Source organism: Mustela nigripes, chromosome 2, assembly GCF_022355385.1.
Source record: "Mustela nigripes isolate SB6536 chromosome 2, MUSNIG.SB6536, whole genome shotgun sequence".
NCBI classification, from domain to species: Eukaryota; Metazoa; Chordata; class Mammalia; order Carnivora; family Mustelidae; genus Mustela; species Mustela nigripes.
In genome coordinates this window covers 137,600,870-137,625,489 of record NC_081558.1, presented here as the reverse complement: position 1 = coordinate 137,625,489, position 24,620 = coordinate 137,600,870, and the positions used below count along the sequence as shown (strand labels likewise).

General features: G+C 33.9%; 1 protein-coding gene across 1 annotated transcript in view; it reads left to right on the top strand.

Annotated features, from left to right (window-relative positions):
• LEKR1 (leucine, glutamate and lysine rich 1) overlaps positions 1-24,620 on the top strand; it is a 186,642-nt gene that overhangs the window by 79,274 nt on the left and 82,748 nt on the right. Inside the window, exons 5-6 of the mRNA XM_059391702.1 lie at positions 5,075-5,250; positions 14,406-14,591. Coding sequence (XP_059247685.1) covers positions 5,075-5,250; positions 14,406-14,591 — 362 coding nt within the window. The remainder of the gene's footprint in view (positions 1-5,074; positions 5,251-14,405; positions 14,592-24,620) is intronic.

The following is a 24,620-nucleotide window of genomic DNA, read 5'->3' as shown; positions in this document are numbered from 1 at the left end:
CCCTTATTTTCAAAAAAGAAAACAAAAATCACCTTTTTGCACCATAAAAAAAAAAAAAATACTGCTGCAATCATCCCAAACCTTCAGCAGCCATCACCCTGATCTGTTAGCAGGCCATCAACATGGAGGCAGCACCCTGCACCAGCAAAAAGATTGTGACTCGGGCGCCTGGGTGGCTCAGTGGGTCTGCCTTCAGCTCGGGTCATGATCTCAGGGTCCTGGGATGGAGTCCCGCATCGGGCTCTCTGTTCAGCGGGGAGCCTGCTTCCCTCTCTCTCTCTGCCTGCCTCTCTGTCTACTTGTGATCTCTATCTGTCAAATAAACAAATAAAATCTTAAAAAAAAAAAAAAAAGATTGTGACTTGCTGAAAATGCATGATAGCATTTTTTAGCAGTAAAGTACTTTTAATTAAGATGTATACATTGTTTTTAAAGACATGATACTTCTGCACACTTAATAGACTATGGTGTAAACATAATTTTTAAAAGATTTTATGCATTTATTTGACAGAGAGAGACACAGTGAGACAGGGAACAGAAGCAGGGGGAGTGGGAGAGGGAGTAGCAGGCTTCCCGCTGAGAAAGGAGCTGGATGCGGGGCTCAATCCCAGGACCCTGGGATCAAGACCTGACCTGAAGACAGATGCTTAATGACTGAGCAACCCAGGTGCCCCTTTTAACTAATTTTTAAAAAGACTTTATTTGAGAGAAAGATGGTGAGAGAAAGCACAACCAGGGAAGAAAGTGAGAAGCAGGTTTCCCATAAGCAGGGAGCCCAATGTGGGGCTCTATACCAGGATCCTGGAATCATGACCTGAGCCGAAGGCAGGCGCTTAAAACAACTGAATCACCCAGGCGCCCCTAAATGTAACTTTTATATGCACTAGAAAACCAAACAATTCATTTGATTCACTTTATTGTGAAGTTTGCTTTATTGTGATGGTCTGGAACCAAACCTGCAATGTCTCCAAGTTATGCCTGTATAAGTCTTGTACTCCGTTTATAAATTATTTCTAAGTATTTTATTATTGCTGATGTTATTATGAGTGGGATCATTTTCTTAATTTTATTTTTGTGATTGACTACCATTAGTATATAGTCATAACACTGATGTTTGCATATGGATCATATATCCTCTGTCCTGTGACATTGATGAACCTGTTTGTTCATCAACCTGTTTGGGGTGTGTGTGTGTGTGTGTGTGTGTGTGTGTATTCTTTCAGATTTTCTATGTGGAGGATGTTTCTGTCTAGAAAAGTTTCCAATATTCCAACTCCTTTTACCCCTGCTCATTTAGTTGTCATTACCCTTAAAACTTTCAGTCTTCATACTTACAAAACCACCAGGCCTTTAGTTCCTCCAATACTATTCTAACTCCTCACTCTTCTGCTTAGACTACTCATCTCTTTGCAGCTATATATCTTCCTTCATATTTCACAAAGGAAATCAATGTTATAAACACATCCTTTACTATGAATTAAATGATGCTCAAATTTCAGACCTCTTCACTCGGCAGCTCCTTTTAAGGTTCTCAGAGGGCCCCTAGCAATAGTAAGATGACCTAATTGTAATTGGTTAAAATTCTTTCTTTTTCCAGTCTGATTTCCCCTTTCTTAAACTTCTGATGTTGGTGTGCCAGTGGAGTAATCACAAGCATTTTGTGAATCTGAGTAAGGGAAAATTGAGTTGGGAATACACTATTAAAGTTGCCATTTGGAAAGACATTTTAAAATGTTTTAATAATACAAGCAAGATATCACAAATGAAAAATTTGGGTGTATGTGAATTTTAAAAAAATTAATGGAATAAAAACAATGAAGATTAATTTAAGCATATTATTTTGACAAAATATTATAACTTTTTTCAGATTATATTACAGGTGAATTCATTAAGAGAAAAATATTTTCAATTAAATATTGAATGGATTATTTCATAATCCATTTCCTGAAATGAAGTTAATTATTCAAATACATTGAAGAAAGATTTAAGTGTCTTGCTGATTTACAAAAGCTACTATCTCTGAATACAACATAAAAATCATACCATGTCAAGGGCATCTAAGATAGATTAGTTTATGAGCTTCCTCATTTCAAAGTCAATTTAAGCCTAGTCATTTTCTTTCTTCCTTCCTTCCTTCCTTCCTTTCTTTTTCTTTCTTTCTTTCTTTCTTTCTTTCTTTCTTTCAGATTTTATTTATTTATTTGACAGAGAAAGATCACAAGTAGGCAGAGAGGCAGGCAGAGGAGGTGGGAAGCAGGCTCCCTGCTGAACAGAGAGCCCGATGCGGGGCTCGATCCCAGGACCCCGAGATCATGACCTGAGCAGAACACAGGGGCTTAACCCACTGAGCCACCCAGGCGCCCCGCCTAGTTATTTTCTAAAACACTTGAAATGTTCCTAATCTTATAATCATATAAAGAAATTTGATAAGTTTTTTCCAAATTGGACAATGTATAATATTTACATAGTGTTATCAATAGTGAACTATAAAGCTGAAAGAATTTCAAAATTATGAATTATAAAAAACTAATGGCTATGCTAGATGAAAAGGTACATAACTTTTATATTTTCTCCACATAAAGTATTATATAAAATGGTTCTCATATGAACAAGAGCATGAATACTAAAATTGCAAATAGGATACCTGGGTGGCTCACATAGTTTAAGCTGGTTAAGTTGGGCTCTGTACCCAGCACAGAGTCTGCTCTAGATTCTTTCCTTCTCCCCCTCCCACTACCCCAACTTGTGCATGGTACCCAGGCTCACTCTCTAAAAATAAATAAATAAAATCTTTAAAAAATTAAAGATATTATAGAGCTGTTATTTATTAGGAAGTTATATTATTTTCCTATATTTTGTAATATTAGTGGAATTCATCAACATTAAAATTTTTATGTGTAATGATTTTTCTCATTCTATGGATAATTGTAGAGTTTTAAACCAATTTATAGACATCTTTTTTTTTTTTTTTAGAGAGAGAGAGTAGGGGTGCAGAGGGACAGGAGGAGAGAATCTTGTAGGCTCCACACCTAGTGTGGGACCAGAGGTGGGGCTCAATCTCACAACCCTGAGATCAAGACCTAAGCCTAAATCAAGTCAGTCACTTAGCTCAACACAGCTGAGCCATTCAGGTGACTCATGTAGATATCATTCTTGTATTCTGTTTTTCAAGAAAGCTCTCCTTCTACTCACCACTAGTCGTATAAGATTTAGGCTCCATAGAACATGGATCTTCTTATGGCTAACAAGCTTGAATTTTCCATTTTCTGCCTGTCTTCTTACAGAAGCACCTGCATATATCCAGTCTTTTTTTCTGTTAAATATCCTTGTAAGCCCTGACCCCCATCCACCATTAGCCCCTTGACCTGGACTTAGTTCATAGCTCTTCTTTCCCTATCTTACCAGTTTTAGCATCTCTCAGCTTCCAGCTCTGCATGCTGAGTGAGGCATCCCCTGTGACTTCTGATCACTCAGATGGACCTTAGTTACCAATAGAATGACACCACCCTTTTTCCTGACAAAGGCTACTCTTTCAGCCTCTACCCTATCTCTGTCTTTTCTAGGACTTCACAAGAAATTCACTGCATCTCTTGTCTGTGTTTTTAGCCTCTGACTGTACATGTATTGTTACTCAGTTGTGTGCACGCTTAGGTATCTCCTATCTTAACAAACCATTCTACTCTGCATTTTCCTCCTTCTCTTCTGGCCACTTAAGTCAAGGTACTTGACTGCTGGTATCACCTGTTTTGTCACTTCCACTTTTTTGCCCTGTCTTTCCTACCTAATGCCTCTCTCTGAGATCGCCAGAGGCTTCCTTAATACCAGATACGGTGGACTCTGTTCAGCGTTTATCTGAAGGTTTAAACACTGACCACTACTTTGTTGTTTAAATTCTTGTATTTCCTGGATTTCAGATATCATTCTTTTGGTTTTTCTTCTCTTTTACTCCCTAGTCTTTTTTGAGGCATTCTTTTCTGTTTTAGTCCCATAAACGTTAGTGTTGTCCAGTGTTTTATCCTCAGCCCTTCTCGTTTCTTCATTCCTCCACCTGGGCGATCTATTATTTTTACTCATTTATTCATTCATCAATATTTGTTGAGCATATACTGTGTGGTAATACTGTGCTAGGTGTTTGGGAAACTTGTGGTGAATAAGACAGATTTAGTCTCTGCATCATAGATTCAGTCCATCCAGGAAGATGACTATTATCTTTATTTTTTAAAAGATTTTATCCATTTATTTGACAGAGAGAGACAGTGAGAGAGGAAACACAAGCAGGGGAAGCAGGAGAGGGAGAAGCAGGCTTCCCTCTGAGCAGGGAGCCTGATATAGGGCTTGATCCCAGGACCCCGGGGATCATGACCTGAGCCGAAGGCAGATGACTAACAACTGAGCCACCCAGGTGCCCCCAGGAAGATAATTATTAACCAAATAATTACAATTCCGTGGTTTCAGTCACCACTTTTTTTGCTAATAACTCCCAGATCTATGCCTGAATCTTTTTTGAGTATTAGGTAAATTATAGCCAGGACATCTGAAGTAATAAAATCACTGAGATTGCAAAAAATCTGCGATTACTTTGAACTGTGACATTTCATGAAGCAAAAGCACTGTATCAATCACTTTAAAAGGTATTCAATATTGTTACCCCAGGTTTCATACAGCATGGAGAACCATGATATATAGCAAGAATACTGTCTATGCATCTGAGATTCTCATTTTGTCTCTGTGATTATGTCACTTTGACCTAATTTTCTTCACTAAGTATTTACTGTTAATGAATTTAAAACATTAATTGAATTAATGTGTATGGGAAAGTTAGCTGTCTTTATAGTTAAAATAATGAAAATGAGTTGGGGTGACCATATTTTCCCGGAATATTCCCAGTTTATATCTGTCATCTCGAAGAATACAAATACCACCTCCTTTTATGTTCAAAATTGTCTCCATTTAGACAGTAGGTTATATGGTCATTCTCAAACCATTTTTCCAAGAAAACCATTTTTTTCAAAGAAATATTTGTTGTTATCCTTGCTATTTTAAAAATCCCTAATTTTTTTAAACTGTTTTACAGTCAAAGATTGGTGGAGTACAAATATTTCTGGAATAAGACTCTTTCATTACTTACTTTTACTAAAAGTGAGCTAACCAGTATTAAAAATGAAGTATATGATAATTTTCAAAACTGGACTTCACTGAAAGGAGAAGTTTTTCTACAAATTAAATCCATAAGTGAAACAGCCTTTACAGGTTTGTTGTATATATTTAGAATGTAATCATCTTTTTTTTTTCTTTGCTATATGGTACATAAGTAACGAGATAATACTTATACTTCATTTTATGTGATGGGACTTATGATCAACTTTTGAATTTGTTGGGGTTGGTAAACTAGCTGGTCATTATGACTTCTTTGAACCCTAAAATTCAATAATTATAGGCTGATCTAAAATAAACCAAATACATCTATCTTGAGCTGTGACCAGAAGTCTGTTTATTACCCTTTGATGTGCCAATTTGTATTTTAAAACTTTTTCTTCTGTTCTTGATTTAGTATGTCATGTTGGATCAGCCTTCCCTCAAATAACTGATAAATTCTGGATGGAATAATTACTTAAAAACACTGGAGAGTGACCAGAGTCAAGCACATAACAGAGGGAATGTCAAATATTGAAAGAAGTCATATTACTAAGTGAAAGAAGCCAATCTGAAAAGGCTACATAATATATGATTCCAAATAAATGACATTCTCAAAAGGGTAAAACTATAGATATAGTAAAGGAATCTGTTTTTTGCCAGGGTGTGAGGGAAGGGTGAATACGTTGAGCATGGGAGATTCTTAGAGCAATGAAAATACTTTGTATGATACTATAATGGTGGATACATGCCATTATACATTTGTCAAAACCCATAGAATGTAAACACCAAGAGTGAATCCTAATATAAACTAAGGATTTGGGGGGAATTGTGATATGTGAGTTATAGGTTCATTGATTGTAAGAAATGTCACACTCTGGTGCAGGATTTTGATGATAGGAGAGGCTATTCATGTGTGGAGACAGGTTATATGGAAATGCTCTGTACTTTCTGCTTAAGTTTTCTATGAACCTAAAGCTGAGGCATTTTTTTAAAAGGCTATGAATTTTTTTGTTGTTGTTGTTAAAAGAAGAAAATGGAACTGGGTGAATTCCTTAGGGTTTTGTTTTTATTTTTTGTTTGTTTGTTTAAGGCTATTAGATTGAGGGCAGGTACAGTGTGTTCCATGCCAGAAAGCTAAAACTCTGATAGAAATCTATAGTCTTTTGGCTTGAAGATTGGAGAACACAGATTAAGGCAGCCTCTGAGAAAGAATTTTCCAGAAAAGAGATGATCAGAGAGGGAGAGCTCAGAGTTTGCATATAAGCTCTTTCTAATCTTTGGCCTATTCCTGAAATACATGTGCACAGGGAAGACTTAAAACAGCCCATCAAAGACCAAGATAATTGATATTTTCACTGCTGCTTGTCCAAGGGGAGATATATTTTACAGTTTGAGTTCAGCCAAGTTAATTGTGTATTAAAATAAAACAATGTCAAAATAACTACCCTTTAGAGGAACATAACAGAATTCAGGGTCTCCATAACATAACATCCCCAATGTTCAGGATATAACCCCAAATTTTTTTATCTGGGAAGAAACAAGAAAACATGGCCCATACTTAAGAGATTAGATAGTAAGCAGACACCTACTCTGAGTTGATCCAGATGATAGAAATAACTAATCAAGATTTCAAATTACCTATTAATTATATTCAGTGACATAAAGGTAAATAAGCTAGTATGAATGAAAAGATAGAATATCTCAGCAGGAAACTATTAAAAATTAGATATTCAAGAATGGAAAAATATAATATCTGAAATAAAAGTTTACTAGATAGACTTTTATAGCATATTGTGATTATAGAAAAAATAACCAGTGAATTTAAGATAGATCAGTAGAAATTATTGATTTTGAAGAGAGATAAACATTGAAAAGAAGTGAACAGAACCCCAGGGCCCTTGTAATGGATTAAATGTAGTATAAGTGATAAATATGGGTAAGTATTATTAAAGTCTTTTTTCCTTCTAATTAAAAAAATTGTATATTCTTATTTAAAGTAGGAATTATTATATGTGGGTTTTATAAAGTATGATTTAACTTATGACAGCTAGAACATAAAGGATAGAGGGAAGGAGTAAATAGATGCAAATGGTTGCACTTCTTTTGTATTTTATGTGATATGATGCAATATATATTATATGTAGACTAAAAAGGATATATAACTCATAAAGCAATGACTAACCAATAAATACAAAAAGATAAAGCTAAAAAGATAATAAATAAGCTAAAAAGTACTTTTCTAAAGGTCTCCAAACAGTGGAGAATTAATGTCACCTGTCTCTAAGATTTATTATGTATTATGGCATCTGGATCATCAATAGATCAGTGGAACAAAATAGCCAGGTAAATGATCCTATTTGTATGATTATTTCACTTTGGACAGATGTGCTAAAATAATCCAGTGGGAGAAAGAAAGTCTTTCAACAAATCGTAATAGAACAACTGAATACCTATATGGGAAAATATACCTCAAGACCTACATTACATTGTACATTAGATTAATTCAAGCTAAATCATAGAACTAAATAAAAAAGCTAAAAATATCAAAGAAATAGAGCAAAATGTCTTTATGAATTGGTAGTAAGCGTAGGTTTCTTGGATAGGGGAAAGAAGTAAGAAAAAGACCAAAAATTGATGTGTTAAACTTTATCAAAATTAAAAACTTATTCATCAAAAGATGCCATTAAGAAAACGAATAGGTCAGCCACAGACAGAAGAAATATTTTTTAAAAATATGTGACAAAAAACTGTTGTCCAGCCTACATAAAGAACACCAACAAATCAGTAATAATAGGACAAAAAAAGCCAATCAAAAATGGCCAAAAGATTTCACAGACACTTCATAAGGAAACATGTACAAATGACCAATAAGGACATGGAAAAGCACTCAGTGTTACTGTTCAAAAGGGAAATGTAAATGTCAAGAGTACATACCCACCAAATCGGCTAAAATGAAAAAGTTTTAAAACAACAAATGCTGGTGAGGAAGGAAAGCAACTGAAACTCTTATGCAGATTGGTTCAAGTATAAAATATTATAGCCTTGAAATTCTTCTCTTTGGTATTTATGCCGCACCTTCCTGCAAGTAAAAACGTATGTCCACCCATTTATCCTAAAGAAGTGTTCCTGGTGGCAGCCTTGTAGCCTTAAAATAAGGGAAGAAAATTAATGTTCTTATAGTTTAAATAAATTTGTTCATATATAACTAATACATTAAATATATTTATATATATATATAAATTTAGACCCACATGAATATGCTGCACTGATTGTTTATGGTGTGGTATTCCATTTATTTATTTATTTAATATTTTTTAAAATTTTAAATTCAATTAATTAATATATAATGTATTATTGGTTTCAGAGGTAGAGGTCAATGATTCATCAGTCTTATGTAATACCTAGTGCTCATTACATCACATGCCTTCTTTAATGTCCATCACCCATTTACCCCATGCCTCCATCTGCCTCCCTCCAGCAGTCTTCAGGCTGTTTCCTATGATTAAGAGTCTCTTATGGTTTGTCTCCCCTCTGGTTTGTCTTGTTTCATTTTCTCTTCTCTTCCCCTGTGATCCTCTGTTTTGTTTCTTAAATTCTGCATGTCAGTGAGATCATATGATACTCGTCTTTCTCTGATTGACTTATTTCACTTAGCATAATACTTTCTAGTTCCATCCACATCATTGGAAATGGCAAGATTTCATTTTTCTTTTTTTTTTTTAAGAATTTTATTTATTTATTTATTTGACAGATGGAGATCACAAGTAGGCAGAGAAGCAGGCAGAGAGAGAGGAGGAAGCAGGATCCCCACTGAGCAGAGAGCCTGATGTGGGGCTCCATCCCAGGACCCTGGGATCATGACCTGAGCCGAAGGCAGAGGCTTTAATCCACTGAACCACCCAGGTGCCCCAAGATTTCATTTTTCTGATGGCAGAGTAGGATTCCATTGTATGTATGTATGTATGTATGTATGTATATGTGTGTGTGTGTGTGTGTGTGTGTGTGTGTGTGTGTATATATATATATATATATATATATATATATACCACATCTATTTTATGCATTCATCTGTCGATGGACATCTTGGTTCTTTCCATAGTTTGGCTATTGTGGACATTGCTTCTAAAAACAATGGGGTGCAGGTGCCCCTTCGGGTCCCTACATTTGTGTCTTGGGGGTAAATACCCAGTAGTGCAATTGCTGGGTCTTAGGGTAGCTCTATTTCCAACTTTTTGTAGAACCTCCATACTGTTTTCTAGAGTGGCTGTACCAGCTTGTATTCCCATCAACAGTGTATAGGGAGGGTTCCCCTTTCTCCATATCCTTAACAACACCTGTCATTTCCTGACTTGTTAATTTTAGCTATTCTGACTGGAGTGAGGTGGTATCTCATTGTGGTTTTGATTTGTATTTCCTTAATGCTGAGTGATGTTGAGCAGTTTTTCATGTGTCTGTTGGCCATTTGGATGTCTTGTTTGGAGAAATATCTGTTCATGTCTTCTGCTCATTTCTTGACTGTATTTTTTGTTCTTTGGGTGTTGAGTTTGATAAGTTCTTTATAGGGTTTGGATACTAGCCCTTTATCTGATAAACATATTTATTAGTATATAATTAATATATTAAATATATTTATATATAAATTTAGACCCATGTAAGTATGCTAAACTGATTTTTGATGAAGGTAAGTAAGCCATTCAGTTGGAGGAAGGACAGCTAGAAAATCTTTGGGACCTAAGATTCTCAGACTTGAACTAAAAGCACGATACATAAAAGGAAAACTTGATAAATAGAACCTCAACAAAATTAAATTTTGCTCTATAAAAGACCCTGTTAAGAGGATGAAAAGGCAAGATACAGATTAGGAGAAGATATTCGTGGATCAGCCAAAGGACTTTAATCTGGAATACATGAAAAACTCTCAAAACTCTACATTTTAAATAAACAGACTAATTAGGAAATGGGCAAAATATGTCAGGAAAAATTTGATCAAAAAAATATATATAGGTGGAAAAAAGCACGTGAAAAATTGTTTAAAATCATTAACCATTTAGGGAAATGCAAATTATAATGAAATGAAAACACATCTATTAGAATGTCTGAAATCATAGAGGTTTCTTAAAAACATAATGACCTAAAATAATTTTAAGTCCATGTGGCTAATAGGACTAAGAACAACAGAAAAATCTTATCAAGATAAATTGATTGTATAAGACTAATCCTAGTAATTGTACTTTCATTAGTTAACATTATATAATATTTATTCTAAATCTAAAAACCTGTATTAGTTTTATACTTTGACAATATTACAAGCATTTTAAATGATAAATACTTTAAAAAAAATACCAGCTTTTATTTGTGATCTACATGGATATGTCCTCATGGGGTGATTTGATTATGCATGGCATAGTTCTTCAGTTGAAAAGTTGATATAAAAAAATGAAACATTTTTATAAAAGTAAAATAATCTCCTAATTCACAATCCTAATTCCTTTGTCCTAACACAGTTGCTTTCATTTTCCCATTTTATCTTTAGTGCATCACATGCTCATTTATTTTTGGCATATTTATAATCACAATATACATGCCAATAAATATTCTAAAATATAGTGTTATTGGCTGGATTCTGTCACTTCCCCGAGTTCATATATTGAAGTCACAATCCCTCAGAATATAACTGTATTTGGAGTTAGGGTCTTTAAAGAAATAAATGTAAGTGGGTGGGCTCTAATCTATTGTGATTGGTGTTCTTTATAAAAAAGAAGAAATTTGGAAACAGACACCCACAGAGGGAAGAGCCATTTACAATCCAAGAAGAGAGGCCTGGATCAGCTCTGTCCTTTGTGGTCCTCAGAAGATACCAACACAGCTGATACCTTATCTCAGACTTCTTAGCCTCTAGAACTGTGAAAAACATTAATCTCTGTTGCTTAAGCCACCAGTCTATGGTCCTTTGTTACAGCAGCCCTAACAAATTAATAAATATCATGAACCACATACACATTGCACAATTTTATTCAAGATACTTTGAAAGATTTACACATTAAAATTTAGGTTTAAATCAAAGTCAAAACAGTATTCCTAGAAAAGGCATTGCTTAATATTTTCTTGCTGACAAAGTATGTTTATTTTTGAATAGCAGATATGAATGAAATATTTCTTACCCCTCTAATGAGTTGCTTTCTCTTTATGTAATCAAGATTTTTAAGTTCAAATGTTCATGGATTAGGTTTTCTTAAACCAAAGCACATCTATTTTAATAAGAGAAATTTCAGGAAAAAATCCTTTATTGTAGAATCACCACACTAAATATAGAATATTTTAAGTGTATAATCAATTTGCTTCCATTCTCAAAGTAACTTTTGATTGGCTAGCTCTTGAACTTTTAAAATTCAAGCTCTGAATTAGTCTTAGAAGTATAGTCCACATTTTTCATAAAATTGAAGAAATTGGGGATAGAATAGGCCTGTTTGCATAGTCTATTAAACACACACAATTGCTTATGTGTTTCTATTGCCTGTGTTTTTATGTGCTTATGTGTTTTTATCTAGTCTGACATTAAATAATCTGGGGCTCAGAATGCTTGCCTATGAAATGAAGGGTAAAAAAATATTCAGGATATTCAACCAGTATATCAGAAACTAGAAGTTTTTTTCAGAAATGAATTTACTCATTTGGTACATATGTAGTGAGCTGCTATTATTTCTAGGACATCATGGTAGAAATTATGGGTGTAATAAAAAAAAATAAGCCAGGTATTATCTCTGGCCTAAAATAATTTATCGTCAAATAGTAGGTCATATGTAAACATATGATCAGTGCAGTATAAAATGGTGTAAATTGGTGCAAGTTCCAGGAAGATTTAGGTTACTTCCAGATTGCATCAGACAAGATTTCTAGGCCCTGGTAGCATATAAGCAGTGGCAGGCCAAATGAATGAGGTTAGGAGAACCTTCTTCATGGGGGTGCCGAGACAGGGGAAATACAAGATGGGTACAATGACCAGAATAGGTTAACCTGGTAAAGGTCATAACTTCTGAACTCCAAACTGGGACACATGGCTGACAGTTATGAAGTTATAGAATGATGAAGGTAGGATTGAATATTTGACAGCAGGATTGCCAAACAACAAGGGATGTGTAATTTGCCAAGGATGAGTTAATTCACCTTCATTGAGTTTACTCTCCTAATTTCATGTTAGAAACAGCTCCTGTTAGTTTGGAAATCTTGCTGTACTTTTCCATGCGTTAGAATATATTTCACAAATAAATTTGTATTGCAGATTCTTATTCTTTTAATGTCAGATAGAAAGTCATGTTGACATGAGTAGTTATTTTAGAGACAGAATAGTGTACACTTACAGAGTCAGCCTGCTAACCTAAGCAGTATCATTCTGGCAAATGAAAAATAGGTGACAGCCTGTGCAGGCTCCTCTGCCATGTCATTCTGACTTAAACATAGATATGATTAGGATATTATATAATTTATTCAGCATAAGGAGCCACCTTTATGGATACGGAAGTACCCAAGACTTTTTAGGTGTGAAGAAAAACTGCAACCTCCATATTTTTAAAACTCTTTTCTTTTAAAATCTTATGCACTAGTGGGTTAGCAGTTTTCCTTATACAAATGGGTGCATATCCATAAGTATTTAGAAGCATACAGTTTTTCTTAGGAAAAAGAATCCATATAAATAATCATTCATTAGAATATAGTAGAACCTTACTTATTTGATCTCTGTCAGGTTATTTCTCCAGGTTTTCCATTTTTTTTTTCAAGATTTTATTTATTTGAGAGAGAGAACATTAGTGGAGTAAGGGGCAGAGGGAGAAGCAGACTCCCTGCTGAGCAGGGAGCCCAATGTGGGGCTTGATCCCGGGACTTGAGGATCATGACTTGAGCCAAAGATGAATGCTTAACCAACTGAGCAACCCAGTCACTCCACCAGCTTTTCATTTTGAGCAATAGTTAAAAGTGAAGAAGATGCTAGACCCCTTGTGCTCATGACCTAGATCTGTCTTAAAGATCTTTTCTCAAGATCATGTTTTCTTTTAGACATACTCTTCAACCACAAGAGATATATTGCTTTTCTCTCCTTGGACCACATTCCTAATCCTATTCATCACCATCCTTTAAGGCATGTTCTCTTCTCTGTACTCTGTCTTGCCTACCACTTTACTTCTCCTATAACCACTTGCCAGCCATATTGCCTCTGCTGCCATGTCTGTTTGAAGGATCTCTGATTCTGGTTTTCAATTGCCCCTGTGGCTGCCATTTCTGCCATGGTGGTTTCAAGACCAAGTCAAACTCATCTGATACCCAGTCACTTGCTAAACCCATCACATGGCCCAGAATAAGCTAACCAAGGAAGGGGATGCCAAGTGAATTATCTGACGAAGCAGACTGTTCAGATTTTCATGTAGACCATATCCTCATCAATTCAAATTAATTATGGTTGTACAAATTTTATAGTATTTTATCATTATTGTGTGGTTCTTTAAATATTTTAATACTGGTTTAAGACAGTAGTGCTGAGGAGACTGATTAAAGGAGAGCTTGATAATTATTCTGAAGGATAGTATGCTCCATGCATTTCTCACAAAATTGTATAAAACTAGCACATTTAAATCTACATAATGCTATGGAGGCATATTTTTATTAAGTTTAATCTAGGTAGATAGAATAATGACAAGTGATTGCTATAATGAAATTCTGGTCTCATTTTGAAGGCACAGAGTATTATTAAAATCATTAAGGTATATTAACTAATACTTTCTGTCCATAAATTTATTAGTTTTAGACACTGCATATTTTTATTCCTCTCCATCGCTACTGCCTTTCTTCATAATTTGTATAGAATGTACCCTAGTTACTCTCCTAGAAATGCCACCCAACTAGCTCATGCTAGCACATTTTAAATTTACTTTTCTCAATCATGTTGCCAAGAAAAAAAATTTCAATAAAACTTGGAACATGATGCAGATATTGTGTTATTCATTTATGTATTTGAGAAGCAAGATGGATTGCCATTTATTACAATTTAAAGGCTGAACTACTAAAAGTTTTCATGCATCATTTAGCAATATAATGCTTTTTATTTCTTTTTTCAGAATAACTACTAAATTTAAATTTTTTGGTTAGGTGTCACTATGCCGACAGAAAAGTCATCTTGACTTTCAACTATTAATTTTCTAAAAGGAAATAATCATTCTTTGGAGAAATGATTTGTGATTCAATTTTGTCTATTTGTAAACTTTGAATCTTACTTACAGAAATAGAGATACTAAAGAAAAGTTTGACAGTGTCCCAGAGAAAAAAGACATGCCTTGAAGAGGAAATGAAAAATCTGAAATTATTGTCAGATGCAGCCACATTGAGGTCTCAGCAGATTCAGACATCCAAACAACAGGAAGTAAACTTGCAAACCAGATGCCATGACTTGCAAAAAGAAGTACTAGGTAAAAGATAATTGTTTTTTGCTGTTGTTAGCAACTAGCCATAATAAAATCTTGCCTTAATTAGTTTCTGTTGCAAATATGCCTAATTACTAGTAACTATGTCAATAATTATGTCTGTGATCCGTGTTTACTATCTTCCCTTCCCATTTTGCTATTTAGAGTGATGAGACTTAAGTTATATGCCTCCTGTTCTTAAATTGTACAGATAGTCTCCTGAGTTTTCCTACATTTAAGTCATTAATACACGTAAGATGTGTTGTTCATATGGTGTGAGATGTGGGGGGTCTAATTTTATTCTTTCCAAGTGGATAACCAGTTGTATCAGTATTATATATTAAATAATCCATCCTTTCCACTGAATAGTACTATCATCTGTCGTATGTTAAAATTTTATATATGCTAATAACATTGATTACTGTGTTCTCTGTTCTGTTCCACTCATTTATTTAAAATACCAGTAATACATATTCATTAGAATGTAGTGACTTAATAGCATATTCTCATAGCTGGTAAGTCTTTTCTCCCTCCACCATTCTTAATTTTTAAATATATGTTTGGAGTTATTCTTTGATTTGAACTTTTTAAGATCCTTTATTTACTTCTAACCCAAAGACTCTAAATAGTTATCTAGTAAACTCTTTCTCCTCCAGTCTTTATACTTTTATTACAGATTCACAAGCAGTTATTCTTCCACATAAACATTAAGGCAATTCATTTAATTCTAATCCCATAGGGGATTCTAGCTGGAATTACATTATATTTATATAGTAAATTTTGGAGAATTGACATTTTAGTGATAGCCTTTTTAATATTATCAAATTTTCTCATTCAAGAATATAATAGGTCCTTTCATTTCTTTAAATTTGTTTGTTTTCAAATGATTTCATAGTTTTATTTGAATCTTTCTTTGTCATGCTTGTTAAATTTATCACTATCATGGTTTTGCATCTACTATAAATGGGATATTTTTTCTATTTCAGCCTCTTAATGTTTGTTTTTTTTGTTTGTTTGTTTTTTGGCGTAAGAAGGTGTTTTTATTATAGCACAGGGACAGGACCATGGGTAGAAAGAGCTGTATGGGGATTGTGAGGAGTAACAGGTTCTATACCCTTTAGTTAGTAGGAGTTAGGGATAGTCTGTAAGGAATTTGTGCATGTTAAAAGCAAGGTCTCCGGGATGTTGGAGGGCTTGCTATTATTAAGATAAGGTTGCTTTAGTTTTCAGTGAAACATCAACGGTAAGGCAGCCATGACTTCCTTGAGGAATGTCACACTCTGCATGTCTCAGGGATTTATCAGAGGGCTGCCAGTTTAAGGAGAATATTTTAGTGCATTTCTCTTGTCTTTGTTCTCCTCATCATTTATCTCGTGAACAATTTTGACCCTTAAATTTTTCAGGTTGCTGAGGGTGAAAGATTTTATCATCTGTAACTTTTTCCTGATGAATACGGGCGTAGAGATGTCCCTACCTAGGAGTCAAGATTAGTCAGTTGGGGATATAGGAGTTATGAAAGGCAGAGACAGCTGAATCCAAGGTAGACAGCCTATATGAATCTTCTTGAGTAGAAAGGATCATCTGTCAGCTTGAAGTTATGGCACTGAAGGAGTCTTGGCACTGTGTGGAGAGACATTGGGAAAAAAAATGATTAAAATTATTATGAGAAAAAGAAGCCCAATAAAGAGATCTTTGATAGTTGACTAAAATCTTCCTCCAGGCCAGGAATTTAACCAATTATTAAAGGAGAGGGAGGGATTGTTTAAAATGCCAGTTTGAATATTTATATCTTTTAGCAATTCTGTTACATTTTTATGATAATCTGGAATATATACATAGCATTCTGTTTTTATGATGGCACATGTTCATCCTGTGCAGCAGTTATAATATCTAATGCCATTTTATTTTGGATAAGTGCTTTATGAATGAGTTATTTCAATGTTTAATAATGTAATGCTATTTTGAGAGTCACTTAAGGCTTTAATTGTGGAGCAGGTGGTGTTAGCCATCATATAGACTGTTCTGTTTAGCAAGCAATCAGATAATTAATAAGAAGCACTTTCATGGGAACAAAAGAAAAATACAGGTTAGTGGATGGAGCAAATTACAAACCGTGTCTGAGTTTCCAGTACTGCCAGTGAGAAGATTTTCAGATGTCAGGTTTGAAGCATCCTCAGACAGATTGGGATCAAGCAGTGGGAATCAGATGAGTTTTTCTCGTTTGTAATTTAATAACTCTGGTGATCCTTTTGAATGGTCCATAGTGCAACAGGCACAAAGATTGTGTATACATGAGTTCTGTGGCAGTTTCTTTGAAACTACCTTCAAGTTGTCCAGCATCAGTTTTCAGGGCTTTAGGAACAAGAGCAGTTTTAATTAAGAGAATGGAAGAAGATTGGAAGTCTTGGTACTTGTTGACAGAATAAAAAAAACACTACTGATTTTTATGTATGTCTTATATCCACCAACTTTATAAAGTCCTCATATTAATTCTAGTAGTTTTTTACTAGTATCTCTTTGATTTTCTAGTTTTACAATTATACTACCTGCTCCAATACCCCTGAAAAAGAGTTCATCTGTTTTTCCAGTGTTTATATCTGTTATTTTCTTGTCTTGCTCATATCTTTTTAAATTCATATGAACTGAAACTGTATTAATGATGGTGACATTGAGCATCTACATCTTCTTCCTGATCTTAATTGAAATTATTGGTGTTTTGCCACTTGGGATTATATTTGATGTTTTTGGCAAATATTTATTTTTAATTAACTATTTTACTTCTGTTTCAATTTTACTTAGATATTTTATAGGAAATGCTTTTGGATTTTGTTAAACACCTTTCAGCATCTGTCATTTTAATAGTATGTCTTCCCCTTTAACCAAATGGTGAAATGGATTAGTATTATTGAATTTCCTGATATTGAAGCATCTTTGGTCTCATGGAATAAGCTGTATGTCATTTAGTTTTTAAATATATCATTTCCTGCATGGTTATATTTTATTTATAAATTTGGTATGTATATATTGATAAGCGAGATTGGTTTATAAATTTTTCTTTATTCGGAGACACTGATTTTATCAGAGTTTTGCCTAAAATTAAGTGACTATCATAAGTACTCTGTTTTACCTTATTTTATTTTATGTATTTATTTATTTATTTAAAAAAAGATTTTATTTATTTATTTGTCAGAAAGAGAGAGAGAGAAAGTACACAAGCAGGCAGAGAGGCAGGCAGAGAGAGAGAGGCAGGCTCCCTGCTGAGCAAGGAGCCTGATGCGGGACTCAATCCCAGGACCCTGGGATCATGACCCGAGCTGAAGACAGCGGCTTAACCCACTGAGCCACCCAGGCATCCCTGTATTTATTTTTTAAAGATTTTATTTATTTGACAGAGAGAGGTGCAGCAAGAGAGGGAACACAAGCGGGGCAGTAGGAGAGGGAGAAGCAGGCTTCCTGCCAAGCAGGGAGCCTGATGTGGGGCTCGATCCCAGGACCCCAGGATCATGACTTGAGCCGAAGGCAGGCAGTCAACAACTGAGCCACCCAAGTGCCCCATAAATACTCTTACTCTTAAATATTTCCTCTATTTGTGGTTAGGCCTAATTTCTGATTTTTAATCTTGTCTATTTTTGTTTTATCTTTTATTATTTATCAATCTTGCAAAACCTTTATTTTTTAGTCTTTTCAAAGAACTAGCCTTTGTATTTTTTTATGCTTTTCATTACTTTTATTTTCCATAACATTACTTTTTACTTCTTTATTTGTTAATTTCCTATTCCTAGTTTCTTTTTGTTTGTATGTTTTTATTTTGCAGTTTTCTGAAGGGAGTACTTAGTCCTTTTATTTCTCATCTTTTTTTTATTTAATAATAAAATCATATAAGGGAATAAGTTTTCCTTTAAGTAAAATTTTCTCTATGTCATATTTTTAATATGAATTATTCTCCTTTTCAGTGCTGTCTAAATACTGTGTAATTTCTAATTTTTTTCTTTGGTGAAAGGGTTATCTAGGAGTATATTTCTTAATTTCTGAGTAGTTAATTATTTGGGGAAGGAGTTACTTTCTTATTTATTTAACTTGGGGGTATTCTGAGTAAATAATGAGGTTTATAATACCTTTTTGAATTTGTTAAGCTTGCCTTTATGTTGTGTACATGATCAAGTGTTATAAATGTTCCTTAAAAATACAAAATAATTCTCAGCTTGATGGATATAAGTTTATCTCAGTTAAGTGTAAGATTATTGGGTTCTTTTCTTTTAGACTATAGATGCTCTGACTTCTAGCTTTCAGTGCTACAAATGATAAGTCTACTGTAGCTCTGATCCTTTTTCATTTAAAGGTAACTACTCATTCTTTTTCCTGAAAGCTTTTGTTAGATTTTTCTTTTTCTTGTTTTTTTCTCTTTTTTCCCATTGGGCCTCAGTTGGATCACTCATAATCCTTGGGTCATGACACATATGTACTGGCTGGGACTTTATATATAATCTTGAATAGAAGGAGAATGCAGACACCCTTGTCTTATTCACAGTTTTATGAAAATATACTGCAGAATAACTTTGGAGTTTAAGTAGAAATTGAAATTAATGTAAAATAACTAAAGAATGACATTAAAAAACTATATTATCAAAATTTGTGGGGCACAGCCAAAGAGGTGTTTTGAGGGAGATGTATAGCTTTAAATAGGGATATAAAAAAAAAAAGAAAAAACTCAAAATACATAGAAGAAAAAATAATAATAAAAATAAGAGTGGCAATCAGTGAAATAGAAAACAAAAAGGTGATAAAGAAGATAAGCAAAATAAAGCATTGATTTTTTTTTTTTTAAACTAACAAATTAGACCTTTGACAAGTTTGGTCAGAAGATGAAAGAAAACACAAATGAAAAATACAAGCAATGAAAGAGAGGCAATGTCTACAGATAAACAGTAAAAAAATAAAATAAAACTGGATGCTGTTAACAGTACACCAACAGCTTTGAAATCTTAAACAAACATACTATTAGAAAAATATCTTACCCAGACTTACTCAAAGCAATTAAATGGCCCTATAACTACTAAAGAAATTGGATCAATGTCTTCTCACAGAGAAAAGACCAAATTTTTTTTCAAGTAAATTCTACCAACTTTCAAGGAACAAAAGTTCTTAATTTTATACAGGCTTTTCTAAACAACTGAAAACTGGGGACTATTTCTCAAATAAGTCTAAAGGCCAAGGCAACACTGCTACCAAAATCAGACTAAGAAATATTAAAGGAATATTATAAGCCTATTTATAATATGAATGTCAATGTAACAATTTCAACTGTATGATATTTGTAAAAATATTTTGAATCACCTAAGTGAATTACTTATTTATAAAATTAAATAAAGTTAAATAAACAGAAAAAGTTAAATAAACTCTGAATGCCATGCTACTTATTTTAGACTTGAAGAGGACAAATTTAAGATACATTTGCTAAAATGTGCATTTCACACTTATAATAACTTTCTTCAAAATGCACGGTTTTGGGGCACCTGGGTGGCACAATTGGTTTAGCATCTGACTGTTGGTTTTGGCTCAGGTTGTGATTTCAGGATTGTGAGATTGAGCCCTGCAGGGGTCTGCACTTAGTGTGGAGTCTGCTTGAGACTCTCTTCTTTTCCCTCTGCCCCAGCCCTTGTTCCCCACACTGCCCCACCTTTCTCTCCCTTATAAAAACAAAACAAAACAAAACAAAACAAAACAAAAAAACGCAATTTTCCTTCAAAACAAAGATTTTCATTTTTGCTTCTCTTTTATTTCATCCTTTTAATCTGGCTTAGAAAGTAAGCAGTTTCTTGAATATTATAATTTCTTAGAAGAACAGTAAAACATTAGAGAATGTGATATCTTATATTCTTTTAGGAAACTGTAATGTATATATGTTACCTGATCCCCTTACTTCCTCCTCTGGTTCTGAATACTGGTTGATCTTGGAATGAATTCTTAAAGCTTCTGTTGCTTGGTGTCAATTGTTCTTGGGTCAACTCCTGGGAAAAATATATTTTAAAAATAGTCTGAAAAGTAAGAACCATGTTTGGCCACCTAGCCCTAGCATATTAGGTATGTTATTATAGGAATGTGTTGCAGTTTTAAAAAATAGCAATGTATATTTTTAGAACACAATACCAAATTCAGAAGGTGAATCAGATTTTAAGGTAAGAATCATTATTAACAAATGGGGAAAAGCAAAATTATGTGATAAGTGGCATAGGGATAACTAAAACAAAATAAATCAAATACTCATAAATCAACCTCAAATTCAGTAAGAAAAAAAATAACAGGATAAACTAGTACCAAAAAAAGGTTACAGAACTTATCCAAATCATGGAGTGATAAAACAACACTTTAAAAATTACAAAGGGTAAGATAGGCAGATTTTGCCTTTAAAAAATATAAAATCTCTAACTTTAAAACTGCCAAACCTCTTTGTTTTGTTGACTGTTTCCTTTGCTGTGCAGAAGCTTTTGATCTTGATGAGGTCCCAAAAGATCGTTTTCACTTTTGTTTCCTTTGCCTTTGGAGACATATCTTGAAAGAAGTTGTTGTGGCTGATATCGAAGAGGTTACTGCCTATGTTCTCTAGGATTCTGATGGATTCCTGTCTCACGTTGAGGTCTTTTATCCATTTTGAGTTTATCTTTGTGTACAGTGTAAGAGAATGGTCGAGTTTCATTCTTCTACATATAGCTGTCCAATTTTCACAGCACCATTTATTGAAGAGACTTTTTTCCCACTGTATATTTTTTCCTGCTTTGTCGAAGATTATTTGACCATAGTGTTGAGGGTCCATATCTGGGCTCTCAACTCTGTTCCACTGGTCTATGTGTCTGACAGTACCATGCTGTCTTGGTGATCACAGCTTTGTAGTAAAGCTTGAAATCAGGTAACATGATGTCCCCAGTTTTGTTTTACTTTTTCAACATTTCCTTAGCAATTCAGGGTCTCTTCTGATTCTATACAAATTTTAGGATTATTTGCTCCAGCTCTTTGAAAAATATCAGTGGAATTTTGATTGGAATGGCGTTAAAAGTATAGATTGCTCTAGGCAGTATAGACATTTTAACAATGTTTATTCTTCTGATCCAAGAGCATGGAATGGTCTTCCATCTTTTTGTGTCTTCTTCGATTTCTTTCATGAGTGTTATGTAGTTCCTTGTGTACAGATCCTTTACCTCTTTGGTTAGGTTTATTCCCAGGTATCTTATGGTTCTTGGTGGTAAGTGGAATCGATTCTCTAATTTCCCTTTCTATATTTTCATTGTTAGTGTATAAGAAAGCAACTGATTTCGGTACATTGACTTTGTACCTAAAGATAGAAGATGGACAATAAAATGTGTGTATCATATATGTTATGCAAAGAGTTACAATCTGTATCATATAAAGAATTTATTTAACTATGTGTGAAAACTCCCAAGACCTCAAGCAGGCAAATGACTGAAAAACAGAAACAGAGGAAATATAATAAGCACAAAATGCTTGATCACTAATAATTAAATAAACAAAAAATTATCTTTTTAAAAAATTAGTACAGAGACTTCAATGATAAAGTTTCCCTTCATTTGATGACAAAAATTATGTATTTTTATAACCCACAGAAATGTTTGTGATCAAGTAATAATCTTATTGAGAATCTATGCTTGGGAAATGGAAGACAAAAAATCATTTATATGTAAAGATCATGTTTTTAATAGTGAGTGATTAGAAATACTTTATCTGCAACATTAATGAAATGGGTAATAAATTATCATATACCATCACCTAAAACATTATCCAGACTTATAAAATGACAATATGAACATGGGGTATCAACATGGGAAATACTATAATTGTAATATTACATAGTAAAAGAACTGACAAAATTATATGTACCTTACAATTATGTCAAAATACATATATTCATGAATGGAAACCAGAAAGCATCATGAAAATATTATTTTTATAAGTTTTAGAGTGATAAAAATATAAATGATTCTTCCCCTCTTTTAAATTACTCTGTTATTTTAATTACCTTTCTTCAAAGACGAAAAAAGAACTGTACACATCTTTTAAGATTTAGCTCACATTCCACTTCCTACATTAAAAAACCTCACCAAAACATTGTAGTACTAATTAGTCATGGTTTCTATACTCATTAAAACCTCACCTTCATTTAAGTACAGCTATATTCAAATCAAAAGTGCAGCTAGAGACTCTGATCTGTTCAGTACTGTATGTATAGGTTGTTTAGTTATGGCTGCAATATAAGCTCATCTAAAGGACAGTGTAATTGCAGAGCAAAGTGGCACATAATTTCAAGACTAAATTAAGATTCCATTTCTGGTGCTGCTGAATAGGTTCACTCCATGGGTAACACCTGAACTATGTTAACAGAGAGAGAAAGCATGTTAAAAGGCTGTTACATCTCTCTTGGTTGAAACTATTTAAAATTGGCAGGTCAGAGTAGACAGGATCATTAAAGCTATAGATGACTCTAATGATCTCAACTAGTGATGACAAATAGAACTTCCTATGAAACTACCTATGAAGGGCACTGGGTTTGGGGGATTTTGTTTTGTTTATTCATTTGTTTGTTTTTATCACCCCCCCCACCACACAATCTTATGCCCATTTTAGAAATTGTCAGAACATTTATAAAAATGTTCATAAATGTACCTCTTGCTTTATCCACAAACAGCCTTCTAGTGAACTGATTGTACCAATGTATCCTTTTTTCCTAATTCATTTTTCCAATATGGTTACAATGGTTTAAGAAAACTACAAGTACAGGAGAGACAGTCAAGTTTCTGTCTCAAGTCTTAGCAGTGTTGTATCACAAATCTGGTAAACTTTCTTGGGGTTTTTCTCAGGTGTCCTCACCTCCAGGGACCCAAACCTGCCCTCTTGCTCTCTTCCTCTCACTATTTTCTATTTGGGATCATCTGATTTTATTTCTGTCCACTGTCCATGAACCTAGTCATTAGCCTCTTCCCACACCTCATCTCTTGTCCCTGGGCTGACCATGCCTCTGAGTTTAACTTTATTTTTTCAACAAGTGTTTACTGGACATTGACCATATGTGGCCAACTGGCCTCATCGTTGCTTTGACTTCTGGTGTACAGGTATTCTTCATCTCTTCATGGGTCTTCACAGGATTTCTGACTTCCTAACTCCACACTGGATGCATGTGCTGGCACTCTTTAACTTTAGCCATTCTTGACAGATATTTTTCTCTTCTATATTAAGAATAGACTACAAATTTCTTTAGCTCCAATTTTGTTGTCATTCAAATTATTTTTAGTTGTGCTTTTTCTGCCATCACATGGCATTTACTTTCATAATTTTCATGAACTTTAACACTCTTACTTTTTATTCTGCTTTCTTTTAAATGCATGCTTAATTTTTCTCTTACTAACCAACTAATGTCCTTAAGATTTTCTCCTTTCTACATAATCATCATCTATAGCTTTTCCAACTTATTAATGTCTTTTCAGAAATCATGTCAACCATTTGCAAAGAGGCAAAACCAGCATATCACAGTAGATATCTTCTCTCCAGATAAATGACTGAATTAACATAATGGGCATAGCATTTTAAATTTTCTTTGGGCAAATTAAAATAAAGGCAGACTAATATATCATTCATCTCATAACTCTTTCTGTGTCTTATTTTTAAGAAATGTAATATTTTCTCAAGGAAACAACAGATAGTATTTAAATTCAATTTGGGTGATCGCTGTAAATGTCTTATTGTTTATAATCCTAAATGAAGTTCTAAGCATTTGCATGGTTTATGATCCTTTCTGTGAATCATTTTACTGGGCCTCCATTGCTGCAGAACTAGCTTTAAATGATAATCGTCACAATACGGCTTCCTTTCTAGTACTAGTTGAACAACTTCCCTCCTGTATTCCTTGCCTAATTCTCTGCTCCACCTTCTGCTTTTCATTATTTCCTTCAGAGCATTCATTCAGACCCTATACTATATATTCTCCCTTATCCTTCAATCAGCTTGTTATTATCCATGCTCTTAATAGTT